Genomic DNA, 15,174 nt, shown 5'->3' on the forward strand with positions numbered 1-15,174 from the left:
CTGCAAGACGGAGACATGTGGCCTGGGGTGACTACAGTATGATTTTCTTGCTGAAACATGCTGAAGCCAACAGTAAAGATACATCGCACCTAGTAGCAGTTGGAGAAAGGGTGGAGTGTTGATAAGACATTTGCACCCCTGTTACTATAGGTCTCGACCATTGCTTCACTTGACAAATTAAAAATAGGCAGAAAGAACAAATTTCTCTGTGGAGGTCACTGCAGATTATTCTGGGGAAGGCAGGAACATCGTCTGGCATTAATGTAAAATGTGCGCAAAATGCCTTTCATACTGAGGAATTTATTGCATTTTAAAAGTTATTTCTGCTCGGAATGCACAGTAGTGTACAGCACTTAGTACATTGTGTATCCTGGGCAAAAAAGTCTAAAAGAACCTAGTTGCAGCTTTAATGTTGATTCCTCTGGATGGAACAGGGGCACCGAGGCGGTTAGTACTGCTTCCTCACAGCGCCAGGGACCCGGGTTGACTGTCTGTATGGAGCTTGCACATTCTCCCAGTGTCTGTGGGGGTTTCCTCCAGTTTCTTCCCACAGCCCAAAGACGCGCAGGTTAGGTGAGGTTACGGGGATAGGGCGGAGGGGTGGACCTAGGTACGGTTCTCTTTCAGAGGGTTGGTGCGGACTCGATGGGCCGAATGGCCTCTCCTGCTGTGTAGGAATTCTACGGTTCACTCTCCTGTGGCAACTCGCGATTCACTTAATGTTGAAAATTCAGAGAACGTAATTAGAGGGTCGAGAGGAATTACTGCAGTCTTTGCATTGGGAGGGTGAAGAGAGACTTATTCAAATAATAATTCATTCACTTTGAGAGTCTGGACCACGTGGCATTTGTTCAGAATACCGTACAGGCTTCTCTTCTTTAAAACAAATATGCAACTATTTGCTACTGCACTTACACGCAGGCCTAAATAGGAGGAAACACCTAACCAGGTTGAAACCTGCTGGCTGCTGCACATGAAAGCAAAATGTTTGAAGACTTGTGCAGTAACTTCAGGGAGAAAGTTGTGTTGAAAGTTGAATTTTGGCCTTTCTGCAGTGGGGCAGTATTGGAATTGGATACATTTGGGTTAGATTCTTCAAAAATTCTCTATGTAACATTGAAATAATGGTATTTTATTATTCAATCATGGGATTTGGGCTTTGCTGACTAGGCCAGTATTTATTGCCCATCCCTAATTGCCCTTGAAAAGGTGGTGCTGAGTGACTTGGAGGGGAACTTCCTGGTGGCGGCGTTCCCAGATGTCCGCTGCCCTTGTCATTCTAGATGGTAGCGGTTGTGCATTTGGAAGGTGCTTCCCAAGGAGCCTTGGTGAGTTCCTGCCGTGCATCTTGTCGATGGTGCACACAGCCGCCACTGTGCAGCGGTGGTGGAGGGAGGGAATCTTTGTGGAAGGGGTACCAACCAAGCGGGGCTGCTTTGCCCTGGAGTCTCTCGAGTGTTGCTGGAGCTGCGCTCATCCAGGCAAGTGGAGAGTATCCCATCACACTCCTGACTGGAGCTTTGTTGATGGTGGACAGGCTTTGGGGAGTCAGGAGGTAAATTATTCACTGCAGAATTCCCAATCTCTGACCTGGTCTTTGCAGCCACAGTGTTTATTTGGCCAGTCCAGTTCAGTTTCAAGTCAGTGGTAGCTGATAGTGGGGGATTTCAACCATTGATTCCTTTCTTTATCAGCTAACTATTTAAGAACGCAAGATCAAACAGTCAATCGAGCCTGGTCCACTCTTCGACGTGATCTGGCTGAGCTCGAGTTAAACTGGGAAATGGTGGTGGAGGGGAGGGGGGAGTCGGTATAGTTTCAAAAACATTCACAGGACAGAGTAAAGAAACAGCCAGACAGAAATCCTAGTTCAGGTACGGCCGGTAAAGGCAAAACTACAAGTATATTGGTTAAACCAGAAGAGAGAAATAATAAACGGGTAAATAAAGCTGAGGGATAATTTGGAGGGTATGCCCCACGTCAGAGCCCTGCATGCAAATGCACAGAACGTAAGGAATAGATTAAATGAACTGCAGGCACAAATTCAAATTGGAGATTTTGAGATTGTCGCCGTTACGGAGCTAACGCTGTGGGATGGTCAGGTCTGGAAACTAAATATACAAGAGATTTACAGGACGGATAGGGAAAATGGTGGTGGGAGAGTCACATTCCTGATTAACCTTTTAACGTTTTATTATTGTCACAAAGGCTTACATTGACACTGCAATGAAGTTACTGTGAAATTTCCCTAGTCGCCACATTCCGGCGCCTGTTCGGGTACACAAGAGGGAGAATTCAGAATGTCCAATTCACCTGACAGACCGTCTTTCGGGACTTGTGGGAGGAAACCGGAGCACCCGGAGGAAACCCACGCGGACACGGGGAGAACGTGCAGACTCCGCAGACAGTGACCCAAGTCGGAAACAGAATCAATTCACTGGTGAGAGAGGATACAATGAGGGAAGGCATCCAGTAGATACCTTGTGGGTGGAACCGGGGGAACAGTAAAGGATCTAAAACTGCAATAGGTATTGTGTATGGACCCCCTGGTGGCAGCTCAGAAGTGCTAGATTGTATACATGCAGACATTAGGCAAATGCGTCGCAAAGGCAAAGTAGTATTAACGGGGGATTTTCACTTTAACATGGAATAGGAGTCAAGCACCCATTAGAAAGGTAGTGAATTTCTGGAACGTGTCAGGGATAATTTCCTACATCAGTACGTCCTGGATCCAACAGGGGGACAAACAATATCAGATTTAGTAACGAGACGGATTTAATTAGTAACCTAACTGTGCATGAACATTTAGCAAATAGTGATCATAACATGATCGAGTTCAATGTAATATTATACAGAGATATTCTAATGAGATACAGAGCGAATATATACCACAACCCCCCCCCCCCCCCCCCCCCCCAAGGAAACCGCTCCTCCACTTTCCACTGAGAAAAACAGCCATGGACAACTAAAGAGGGTAGGGACAGCAAAAAACTAAATGGGCTTACAAAAATGCAAAACACAGCACTGATCCAGACAAATTGGACTGATACAAAGACCAGCAAAGGGTCACAAAGCAGCTTATAAAAGGGATTATGAAAGGAAACTTGCAAGGGGATCCAAATCAATGAGAAGAAATGTTTTAGTTATATGCCAGAGAAGAGCAATGTAGGCCCACTAAAAGTTGAAAGTGGAGATATTGTCATTGATAATGGGGAAATGACACAAACTTGGAACAATTACTTTGCCTCAGTATTTACAGTTACAAAGGAAGTCCCCAAACAATTAATAGTCGATACAGGAAAGCGACTCAAATACAATTAACGCATTAGCAACTTGGAAATCAATGGAACTGTAGAGCGAAAAAGTCTCACGACCCAATGGCTTCCATCCCCGGGTGTTAAAGGAAGTACGGGAGCACATTGTGGATACTCTAACTATAACCTTCCAGAGTTCCCTAAATTCAGGAGTAGTCCCGCTGGATTCAAACATTGCACATGTCACTCCACTTTTTAAGAAGGGTGAAAGGGGGAAACCGGGAAATTACAGACAGTTAGCCTAACGTCTGTGGTTGGGAAATTGCTGGAGTCTATAATCAGGGATGGGATAACTGAACACCTTGAAAAGTTTGGCTGATCAGGGACAGCCAGCATGGATTGGTGACGGGAAGGTCATACCTGACCAATCTCAGTGAATTTATTTGAAGAGGTGACTAAGGTAGTGGACTGGGGAATACCTGCGAATGGTATATATATGGACTTCCAGAAGGCATTTGATAAAAGCCTCACATTAGAGAATGTTAACTAAAGTAAAAGCCCATGAATTGAGGGTAAAATACTGAGATGACTGGGAAACTGGTTAAATGGCAGGCACCAGAATGTAGGGATAATGGGCAGGTATTCAAATTGGCAGATGTGACTAGTGGTGTACCATAGCGGTCTGTGTTAGGGTCTCAATTGTTCATATTATTCATTAAGTACTTGGATAATGGCATAGAAAGTCATAAATCGACGATGACACAAAATTGTGGCACATTGTAGGCAGTGTAGATGACAGCATAAAATTACACAGGGATATTGATAGACTAGGTGAATGGGCAAAACTGTGGCAGATGGATTTCAATACAAGCAAATGTGAGGTGATCTATTTTGGAACAAAAAAAGGATAGATCGGGCTATTTTCTAGATGGCGTGTAGCTAATTCAGTGGATGTCGAAAGAGATCATGAGTTCGGCTGCACAGATCTGTAAAATGCCATAAACAAAATGCAGAAAGTAATCAAGAAGGCTAACAGGATGCTGGAATATAAAGACATAGAGGTTATGCTGCATCTTTACAAAACTTTGGTTAGACCCCACTTGGATATATTGGCCTTGGAGGGCGTGCAACGTAGGTTTACAAGAAAGATATCTGGACTTCAGGGGTTAAGTTTTGAGGAGAGATTATACAAATTAAGCCTGTTTTCTGTAGAATTTGGAAAGGTTAAGGGCGATCTGATCGAAGTCTCCAAGATATTCACAGGGAAAGACAAGGTAGATAAAGATAAACTGTTTCCACTTGGTGGAGATTCTAGAACAAGTGGGCATTGTCTAAATATTAAGATCAGACTGTTCAGGAGAGATGTTAGGAAGCTCTTTTACACACAAAGAGTTTTGGAACTCTCTCCCACAAATAGCAATTTTGCTAGGTCAGTTGTTAGTTTTAAAACTGAGATAGATGATTTTTTGTTAAGCAAAGGTATTAAGGGATTTGCACCAAAGTATATGGAGTCAGGCCATAGATCACCCATGATTTCATTGAATGGTGGAGCACAGTCGAGGGGCTGAATGGCCTGCTCCTGTTCCTACGATCCGAAAACACCACTTTCCTCCTGCTCCCCATGTCCCTCGTTCCCGAGACGCCAAAAATCTTGCAGTCTTAAAAATGATTCAATTTGAGTTAATTAACTAACAGAAAGAACTTAGAAAGCGAATTCAGCACCGACGGGCACACGTGCAAGGAAATAAGTGAAGCTTGTAGATGAAATTTCACAATTTGACAGAATCAATTTCTTCCCATTTATATCTTAGTTACCACTATTCCAATATAATCTGCACAGGAACTGCTGCATAACTAATTAATGGTCAGCCAACCAGTACTAATAGCTAACCAATTAATAAGAATGAGATTTTTCAAAGACAAAACGAAAGGAACGGAGCTGGTCAAATGGATTGGAAACAAATGGTACAAGCCGCACTGTGAAAGAGGAACAGATGCCTCCATCCCGCAAGATTATTGGGACAAGAAATTAAGATGAATTTTGGCACGTCGTTAAAGAAAGAGGTGCACCCATATGTTCTGGGCATGCCCGGCACTGGAGGAGTTCTGGAAGGGGTGGCGGGGACGGTGTCGAGGGTGGTGGGATCCAGGGTCAAGCCAGGTTGGGGACTCGCGATATTTGGGGTTGGGGTGGAGCCGGGAGTGCAGGAGGCGAAAGAGGCCGATGTCTTGGCCTTTGCGTCCCTAGTAGCCCGGCGGAGGATCTTGCTGCAGTGGAAAGATGCGAGACCTCCGAGTGTGGAGACCTGGATTAATGACATGGCGGGATTCATTAAGTTGGAAAGGGTCAAGTTCACCCTGAGGGAGTCGATACAAGGGTTCTTTAGGAGGTGGCAGCCTTTCCTTGACTTTCTGGCTCAACGATAAGGTACAAGGTCAGCAGCAGCAGCAACCGGGGGGGGGGGGGGGGGGGGGAATAGTGTTTAAGTTAATTTGCTTATTGTCAATTTATTCTGTTGTTTATTGGGGTTGGGGGCGGGGGGGGCGGGGGGGGGGTTTGTTGTATGCACTGTTGCGGGTGCCGGGGGGGTGTTTATTATTATTATTGTATTGTTTTTTGATATATATTTTTCAAAAAATGTCAATAAAATTTTTTTTTTTTTTTATAAAGAAAGAGGCGCTACAGTTGTGTAGGACAAACTTACCAAGTTTGTGTTTCCTCGCGATGTAGCGCATTATAGCATTGCTCTGAGTAATTTTAATATCTCCATCAAGTAAATAAGGGAGCTGGAAAAGAAAGTGTTCACATCATCATAATGTTGGACATGGATGCTCTTAACTAGCCACAGAACAGATGGTCTATGTGATTACAATCAGCATTTTATTTAGGTCAAACACTCTGATCATTTAGCAGGTTTTGTTTGTTTGGTGGCACGATGGGAGGGGAAGACACAAAGAGAACGCTCCCCCTGGAAACCCGATTTTTGTTCCCTTTTTTCCAGCAGCAGGAGCCTTTAACTTCTCGGGAAAATCCTTAAATTTTGCAGTGTAGAGGTCTCTCATCTCTGCGAGGCCCAAGGGAGGCAAAGCCAAGAAAGAACTGGTCCAAATCCAGTCAACTGAATCTCAGGCCTCTTAGGGATCAACTAGAGGCAAGATGGTGCAGGCAGCATCTTCTCCAACCACTCCACTAATGGCCGAAGCTCTCGCCAGAATTTTCGCGATCAAGCTCGATAAATACCGACATAGCTTGTGGGAAAGACCAATTGAGGATCTCTCTCTCTCTCTTACACCCCTTGTCCCCCCCTCCAAGAGTTAAACTGGGCCCATCGCTCGCTTTGACCTGTTCGTGGAGAGCAGCTTGCCAGTTTCTGAGAGCTGGCGGAAAATTTCAGTGACCTAGCTCTAGTCTCTTTCATTACTTTCAGGTTCTCGATTTATCTCGTAAGGCTTTCCCTTCCTTTCCTCTGGCTCCAGCCTCCCTGCTGACTAGGATTCTCTCCTCAGCTCAGCCAAGCAGGGGGTTTAATCTCACACCTATATGGTCACCTGATCCCTCCTCTCTAAATGGGGCTAGGGCAAAATGGGAGAGTGAACTGGGACGTACACTCACTAACCAGGCTTGGAGAGAGGCCCCTTTACAGGGTCAACTCCACGTCCTCATGTGCCCGACTGAGCCTAATTCAGTTCAAGGTGCTGCAGAGGATGCAGCTGACCACTGTGAGGATGAGTGGGTTTAATGTTGAGAACAGATGTGATTGCTGTTTCCTTGCCCCTGCTGATCATACACGTATGTTTTGCTCCGGCCCCAGACTGGCCAGTTTCTGAGCTTCCTTTTTGAGCACCATGTCGGAGATGCTTTGTTTTGAATTACTCCCATATCCTCTGGGAGCCATATTTGGGATTTCGGATTCACTGGCAGTTCACTCTGGGGTAGAGGCGGACGTTGTCACCTTTGCTTCACTGATCGCCCGGACGGGGATACTGCTCGATTGGGGGTCTCCCGTTCTGCCCATTGCCCCTGGCTGGTTGGGGGATTTAATGTCCTTCTTGGGTTTGAAGAAAATTAAATTCACCATCAGGGGCTCAGTGATTCTACCCGAGATGGCAACCGTTTATCTTCTTTTTCAAAGATCTAGACACCAACAGCTGTTCGAGGTTTTAGGTATCGTGTTTAAGGTTAGTTACTTTTTCTTTGTTGTAATATTTTCATTCTTATGTTTTTGTTGAATGTTAATGTATAAAACTTTAATAAACATACTTTTATCTTTAAATGGTTTGTTTAAAAAAATGTATAGACTAATCTATTATTGTGCCTCCAAAATTCAATTTGAATTAATATCAAACAACAATTGATTATTTTATCCGTCCCTTTGATACACGAATGGTGTCACTGGAAAACAGCACGATGGCACAGTAGTAGCACTGTTACCTCACAGCGCCAGGGACCCGGGGCAATAGTAATAGAAGTAATAGTCTTCACTAATGTCACAAGTAGGCTTACATTAACAGTTACTGTGACAATCCCCTAGTCGCCGCAATCTGGCGCCTGTTTGGGTACACAGACGGAGACCAATTCACCTAACAAGCATGTCTTTCGGGACTTGTGGGAGAAAACCGGAGCACCCGGAGAAAACCCACGCGGCCTCGGGTGTCTGTGTGGAGTTTGCACTTTCTCTCCATGTCTGCGTGGGTTTCCTCCGGGTGCTCCGTTTTCCTCCCACAATTCCAAAGATGTGCAGGTTAGGTGGGGTGACAGGGTTTGTGGGATAGGGTGGTGAGTGGGCCAAGGTAGGGTGCTCTTTCAGAGGGTCGGTGTCGACTTGATGGACCGAATGGCCTCCTTCTGCACTGTAGGGATTCGAAAAGTTAATTACCATAAAATTGGCAGGTTCTATACAGTAGATCTCACTGTGGATTAAAATATTATTCATAAAGACATCACCTAGCCAGTTATGATGGCACAGTGGTTAGCACTGCTGCCTCGCAATGCCAGGGACCTGGGTTCAATTCCCACCTTGGGTCACTGTATGGAGTTTGCACATTCTCCCAGTGCCTGCGTGGGTTTCCTCCAGGGGCTCTGCTTTCCTCCTACAGTCCAAAGATTAGGTGAGGTTATGGGGTTACAGGGATAGGGCAGGAGAAGTGTGCTTGGGTAAGGTGCTCTTTCAGAGGGTCAGTGGAGACTCGATGGGCCGAATGGCCTTCTTCCGCGCTGTAGGGATTCTATAATGCTGAAAATTTGTCTCCACCTTCCACCGCTCACTTATTTGAGGTGTCAGTGAGCAAAAAATTACCAATACTACTAACCAGCTGGTACGTTACTTCCAATGCATACAGCATTCACCGGCATATGAAATGAAATGAAATGAAAATCGCTTATTGTCACAAGTAGGCTTCAAATGAAGTTACTGTGAAAAGCCCCTAGTCGCCACATGCCTGTTCGGGGAGGCTGGTACGGGAATTGAACCGTGCTGCTGGCCTGCCTGGGTCTGCTTTCAAAGCTAGCGATTTAGCCCAGTGTGCTAAACCAGCCCCTATTTCAGGTCCTTTGGGAGTGAGATAGGGTCAGCGCGCATTCTAAACACAATTGCAATCTGTAACTGATGATTCCTTGCAAGGAACTGAGGGTAGAAAAAGCAAAAATACAAAATCTAATGGAATTAGGAGAGCCTGAGAACTAAGTAACATCCATTCCAGAAAGATACGACATGTGATAGGGGAACAATCATCTTCAAAAAAATTAGTGTTTTTTTTTCTCATAAAAACAGTGAAATTAGCAGTGAGGTTCATTCTAAGATTTATGCACAAGTTAGTGAAACAAAACAATGTTCTGTAGAGACCACGGACACAACAGCTGGAACCAGCACAAAAAAAATATTACAAAACCTTTAATTCCGGGATTTGGGTCAACACTTACATTTGGGAAATCCAGTCCGAGCTTCGGCTTGACATCAAACCAGCAGCTTTTGTCGTAATTCGGAGCTTGAAAAAGGTTAACACATTCAGAAAACGTCAAGATTCTGTTAATGTATTGCACTGTCGAAGTTACTGCACAAATCAGCTCAATATCAAATGCCCAGGGAAAAATGTTTGGAATGTAATTCTCAAATTAGTAACCCGTGTTTAAACTGCATCAGAAAACAAGAAATAGTATTTGAAAGTATTCTCCAAACCCTCATCCCCCCCCCCCCCCCCCCCGTATTTCAAATGTGACAAGTTGGGCATGAATTCTAGCAACATGTTGCACATTGTTACAGCAACATTAACATTTTTATGGTATCAAAGGCCATTTTAAAATGTCACGACAATCAGTTTCTGTATCAATGTTGCAAAGCAACATGCAGTTTGGAAACCTGCCCAAAACAATTTTTGAATTTTCTGATGACAGAAATTGAATCCTGAAACCAAAAAAAAATCCCTTTTTTCTATTTGTTTCAGGGATTAGGAGTGTCGCTAGCTAGGCCCCAACTGTTGTTGAGATGGTGGTTGTGAGCTGCATTCTTGACCCATTAGGTGGACTGACACATGGAACACAAAGTCAGCGTGCAGATACAGCAAGCAATTTAGAAAGGGAAATGGCAAATTGACTTTTATTTCAAGATTGGTGGGCAAGAATAGGAACAATTTCATAAGGCCACACCTAGGGCACCGTGTTCAGTTTTGGTCTCAATATACAAGGAAGAAAATTCTGATCTGGAGGCTGAACAGTGAAGGTGCATTTGAGATTGGTTCTTGGATGAGTGGGTTGGTCTATGATGGGAGGCTGACTAATTTGGATCTATACTCTCGAGTGGAGAATAATGAGGGGTGATCTCACTGATGCACGATTCCAAAGGGTCGAGACAAGATTGACACCGATGCTCTGAAGGGGCATCTAGACTATGGGGAAAAGGGGTCGACCATTTAAGACTGAGATGGGGAGACATTTCTTCGCTGAAAGGACTGTGATTGTATTGAGCGGCAGAGCAGTCCCGAGTGGCGTTCCGAAGTAGTCTTATTGGACTCGAAACGTTAACTCTGCTTCTCTCTCCACAGATGCTGCCAGATCATGGCCGGGATTCTCTAATCCCGCGGCAAAGTATCCACGCCATCGTAAACGCTGTCGCATTTTATGACGGCGTGAATGGGCCGACTCGACGACTAATTCTGGCCTGTGGCCAGCGCAGCACTGGAGCGGTTCACGACACTCCAGCTGCTGATATGGCGCGAACTGGGTGCCGCCGGATCCGCACATGCGCAGTGGCACCGGCGCCAACGCTCAGTGGCTTCCTTCAACACGCCGGGCCCGACGCAATATGGCGCAGGACTACAGGGGCCGGCGCGGAAGTAACGAGGCCCCCAGCCAGAGTGGCCAGCCCGCCGATTGGTGGGCCCTGATTGTGGGCCAGGCCACATCAGAGGCCCCGCCCGGGGTTGGACCCACCCTCCCCTCCGGACCCTTCCACGCTGAGTTCCCGCTGGCTGAGAGCAGGTGTGGACAGCACCGGCAGGACTCGGCGTTTTCACGACAGCCGCTCGGAGAGTGGCCCCCGACAGGCGCCGTGCCAGCCACGCCGGCGCCAATTCTCTGCTCTGCGGAGAATCGCAAGCCGGCATCGGGGCAGCGTGGCGCGATTCGCACCAGTCGCGTGGATACTCGGGCCCGGCTCCAGGCTGAGAGAATCTCGCCCCATAATTTCTTTGTCAGGCACACGTTACCTGCCTCTTACCAGCCCAAGCCGGAATGAGCTCGGGGCTGGGACAACAGTGGCCTCTCTTACATGGGACCAAAAATCTGCAGGAACAGTTAGCATTTGCCAAATCATACAAAGCATAGCCAATGTTCAAATAGATTCTGTTGGGACATGCCAGTGACTGGCAGTTGAGGAGGCGTGGTGCAATCCCAAATCACATCACAACCCACTTTATTAATTCAGTGAAACTTCACATCATAACTTCACAGACGGAAACACAATTACCTTCTCCACATGAATAGAACTTCTCTTCATATTCTGTTCCACTATATTCCAAAAGCAAGCGGATAGGCTGGGCCAACTACACAACAAAGACTCAAATCAGATGGTGTGCAAGACTTTAATCTAATTAGCATTTTCAAGAAAATCGACAAGAGAAACATTAGCGCTTCTGCCATTCATTCTTAAAGACACTGCTGTTACTTGTAATGTGCCAAGACACATCATACACACAACTGCTTGGAGCAAATACAAACTAGTCTTCACGTGTATCACAAAGAAATAAGTGACAAGGTTTAAAATTGTTACTGCGGCACTGGATACAGTTTCGGATCCAGAGGTTTCTTGTGCCTGTATCCGTGACTGATGATGATTTAAGCAGACTGTATTTGTGGTGTCAAATGAATTTATTGCATTTCTGGAGCTTCCCTAGATCCATTTTAGCACCAGACACACTCACTTCAAAACTCTTCCATGGTGGGGGGGAAGCAGTGCTAAGGGAAGGGAGAACCAATCCTTTTCAGACAGCAGGTAGAGTCTCAATTTACAAAAGATCCTGAAACACGTGGCAGAACTGCAGGACAATTGAGTTCCAGAGAAAGGCACCATTGAGAGAGCAATCATTTATTTACAGAGGACCACTCGGTGTATGTTACTGGGAGGGGAGCAGGGATCTACACATTTTAAATAAAAACTGATATATTTTGCAAGAAAGCCGGCCAATTTGGAAATGGCAAAATAAAAAATTGAACATTGCTGAATCAAAACCTAGAGTTTTGGAGTGCTCATTTGGCCTCTTAACCATAATAAAAAAACAAAATGCCACCAGATGCTGGAAAGTTAAAAAAAAAGCATAAAGTGCTAAAATACTCAGCAGGTCTGGCAATGTCTGTGGAGAGCGTTAATGTTTTGGAAGTCAAATACGACTCTTCTTTGGGAGTCACATTGGTGCCCCACGGGACCAGAGTTCAATTCCGGCCTTGCCTGTTTGCATTTTGCAAATCTTCTCAGGTGTCTGCGTGGGTTCCCTCTGGGTGCTCCGGTTTCTTCCCACAGTCAAAAGATGTGCAGGTTAAGTGGATTGGCCATGCTAAATAAATTGCCTGTTGAAAGTCTAGTGATGTGCATGATAGGTTAATTGCATAGGTTTCCTCCGGGTGCTCCAATTTCCCCCCACAAGCCCCGAAAGACGTGCTGTTAGGTGAATTAGCCATTTGGAATTCTCCCTCTGCTATACCTGAACAGGCGCCGGAATTTGGTGACTAGGGGCTTTTCACAGCAGCATTAACGTAAGTCTACTTGTGACACTAATAAAATAAAAAGCGGATTGGGCAGAGCAGGGAATGGACCTAGGTAGAGTGCTCTTTCGGAGAGTCAGTGCAAACCTGATGGGCCGAATGGCCTCCTTCTGCACTGTAAGGATTCTGTGACTTGAAATGCTAATTCTGTTTCTCTCCCGCCACTGATGTTGCCTGGCCTGCACAGTATTTCTAGCTCTTCCTGTGTTTTTTATTCCTCCAACCAGCATTGGCACAGTTTAAATCATGAATGGAAACAATGGGTGCAAACTCAACTTTTCACCTACAGGATTAGAATCATGAAAAGAGGCAGTATATATGAAAAAGAAATAGTCACTGAAGAATTGCCCCAGGGAAGGACAGGCATGCCAGTAATCCTGAATCCTGCAAATAGTGTTTTTTTTTATTTTCACCATTCCTGCAATACACCACCTTCGAAGATTTGAGAGCCATAATTTCAAGGCTTGCAACCACTACTTTAGAAAGCGGATTTACAAAGCACATGCAGGGTCAATATAAAACTTTGGGCATGATTTGACCACCAACTTTTACAGATGCAACATAGAAAGCATCCCATCTGGCTGCATCTCAGCCTGGTATGGCAAGTACTTGGCCCAGGACTGAAAGAAACTTCAGAGTCGTGAACACCGCCCAGTCCATCACACAAACCTGCCTCCCATCCATTGACTCCATTTACACCTCCCGCTGCCTGGGGAAAGCGGGCAGCATAATCAAAGAACCCTCCCACCCGACTTACTCACTCTTCCAACTTCTTCCATTGGGCAGGAGAAACAGAAGTCTGAGAACATGCACAAACACTCAAAAACAGCTTCTTCCCCACTGTCACCAGACTCCTAAATTACCCTCTTATGGACTGACCTCATTAACACTGCACCCTGTATGCTTCATCTGATGCCAGTGCTTATGTAGTTACATTGTATACCTTGTGGTGCCTATTATGTATTTTCTTTTATTCCCTTTTCTTCCCATGTACTTAATGATCTGTTGAGCTGCTCGCAGAAAAATACTTTTCACTGTACCTCAGTACACGTGGCAATAAACAAATCCAATCTAAAGTTGCAAGTTCATATCCTGCTTAGGTCCTCCACTGCTGGCACTACCCGAGGCTTTTCTACGTTGTTTGCAAAACATTAACCTAGGTTGCAATTTATGTGGAAATATTGTAACAGCAATACCGCGTCTCAATCCAAAAAAATCATACATTTAACATAGAGCGCCCAGTTTTTTTAAACTAGCAGTGATAACTTCCAAGTCCACGTTCTGCTAGAAGGAGGAAAATAAGCCAGCAGCCTTCACAAAACTTTAGACTAAACAGGAAACATTAAAACTGCAAAAGGATGTTGCGGTGCACGCGAAAGATGAAGATAAAATATCACTGCCGCAGAGGAGATAGAAACACCCGGAACACAGGAAATATTCCCGGTATTAAGTGCGGAATGGAAAAGTGAAGATTGTCTGTGTGGAGTTTGCACATTTGCCCCGTGTCTGCGCAGGTATCGCCCCATCGCCCCCCCCCCCCCCCCTCAACAAGCTGTGCATGGGAGGCAGATCGGCCAGGCTAAATTGCCCCTTAATTGGGGAAAAAATTAATTGGGCGTTCTAAATTCATTTTATTGAGAAAAAGAAGATTGTGGCAGGAGGTGTGGAAAAGATGCTGAGTAAAAGGGGGGGGAGGGGGGAATAATTTCGCCCTATACTGACTTTCCTTATCGGTTACAGCCTGGCTCCCAAACAGCTAATCTGGCGCCATCCCTTCGCGAGGGCTCTTCCCAACATCCCGGTGGCATTCCCGGGAATTTTAAACTTTCTTCAACACCACAGGACCCGTCCCCGAAATACTAACCGGGAGCCGGATGGGATTGGGAATGATTCCCATTCCCGCCTCCACTGCAATTCCCGGACTGGGATCAGTGGGATCAACATCCACAAACAATAAAGTCCACACTCGGCGGGAATTTCCTCCCGCCAGAGACACAAAGCAACTTCCGCCCGTCAGATGGCGGCAAATCTCAGCCAAGGCCCCGACATGAAGAGTCTTTGTGCAGAAAGCAGCGCATTCCCGGGGACGGAGGGGGTGGGGGGACATGCCCGGGGACTGAGGGACTTTCCCGGGGACGGCATTCCCGGGGACGGGGTGGGGGGGACAGCATTCCCGGGGACGGGGGGATATTCCCGGGGACGGCGGCATTCCCGGGGACGGGGGGATATTCCCGGGGACGGCGGCATTCCCGGGGACGGGCGGATTCCACCCCCGGGACCCGCTGCTCCGGCTCCTTACCCCGCGGATATCCCAGTAACCCAGCTTCATGGTCATGGTCTCAAATCGCAGCTTCTCCTTCAGAACCCGACTGAAGACTCTCTGAGCGGATCGTAAATCCCGCCCCCTCCAGAACCAGAATCCCGCCCCCTCCAGAGCCAGAATCCCGCCCCCTCTACATTCAGAATCCCGCCCCCCTGACAGCGTGATTCTCGCCACCTCCAAAGCCAGAATCCCGCCCCCTCCAGAGCCAGAATCCCATCCCCTCTCCAGCCAGAATCCCACCCCCCCTACAGCCAGAATCCCACCTCCCCTACAGCCAGAATCCCACCCCCCTACAGCCAGAATCCCACCCCCCTACAGCCACAATCCCCCCCCCCCCCCACAGC

General features: G+C 46.4%; 1 protein-coding gene across 1 annotated transcript in view; it reads right to left on the reverse strand.

Moving 5' to 3' along the window:
- LOC119978489 (glutathione S-transferase Mu 5-like) overlaps window positions 1-14,926 on the reverse strand; it is a 31,376-nt gene extending 16,450 nt beyond the window's left edge. Inside the window, exons 1-4 of the mRNA XM_038820159.1 lie at window positions 14,807-14,926; window positions 11,216-11,291; window positions 9,175-9,239; window positions 5,960-6,041 (exon numbers count right to left, since the gene is read on the reverse strand). Coding sequence (XP_038676087.1) covers window positions 5,960-6,041; window positions 9,175-9,239; window positions 11,216-11,291; window positions 14,807-14,842 — 259 coding nt within the window. The 5' untranslated portion in view covers window positions 14,843-14,926. The remainder of the gene's footprint in view (window positions 1-5,959; window positions 6,042-9,174; window positions 9,240-11,215; window positions 11,292-14,806) is intronic.
- Window positions 14,927-15,174: the final 248 nt, after the last annotated feature.

The sequence above is a fragment of the Scyliorhinus canicula genome, chromosome 15 (genome assembly GCF_902713615.1).
Source record: "Scyliorhinus canicula chromosome 15, sScyCan1.1, whole genome shotgun sequence".
In the NCBI taxonomy this organism is placed as follows: domain Eukaryota; kingdom Metazoa; phylum Chordata; class Chondrichthyes; order Carcharhiniformes; family Scyliorhinidae; genus Scyliorhinus; species Scyliorhinus canicula.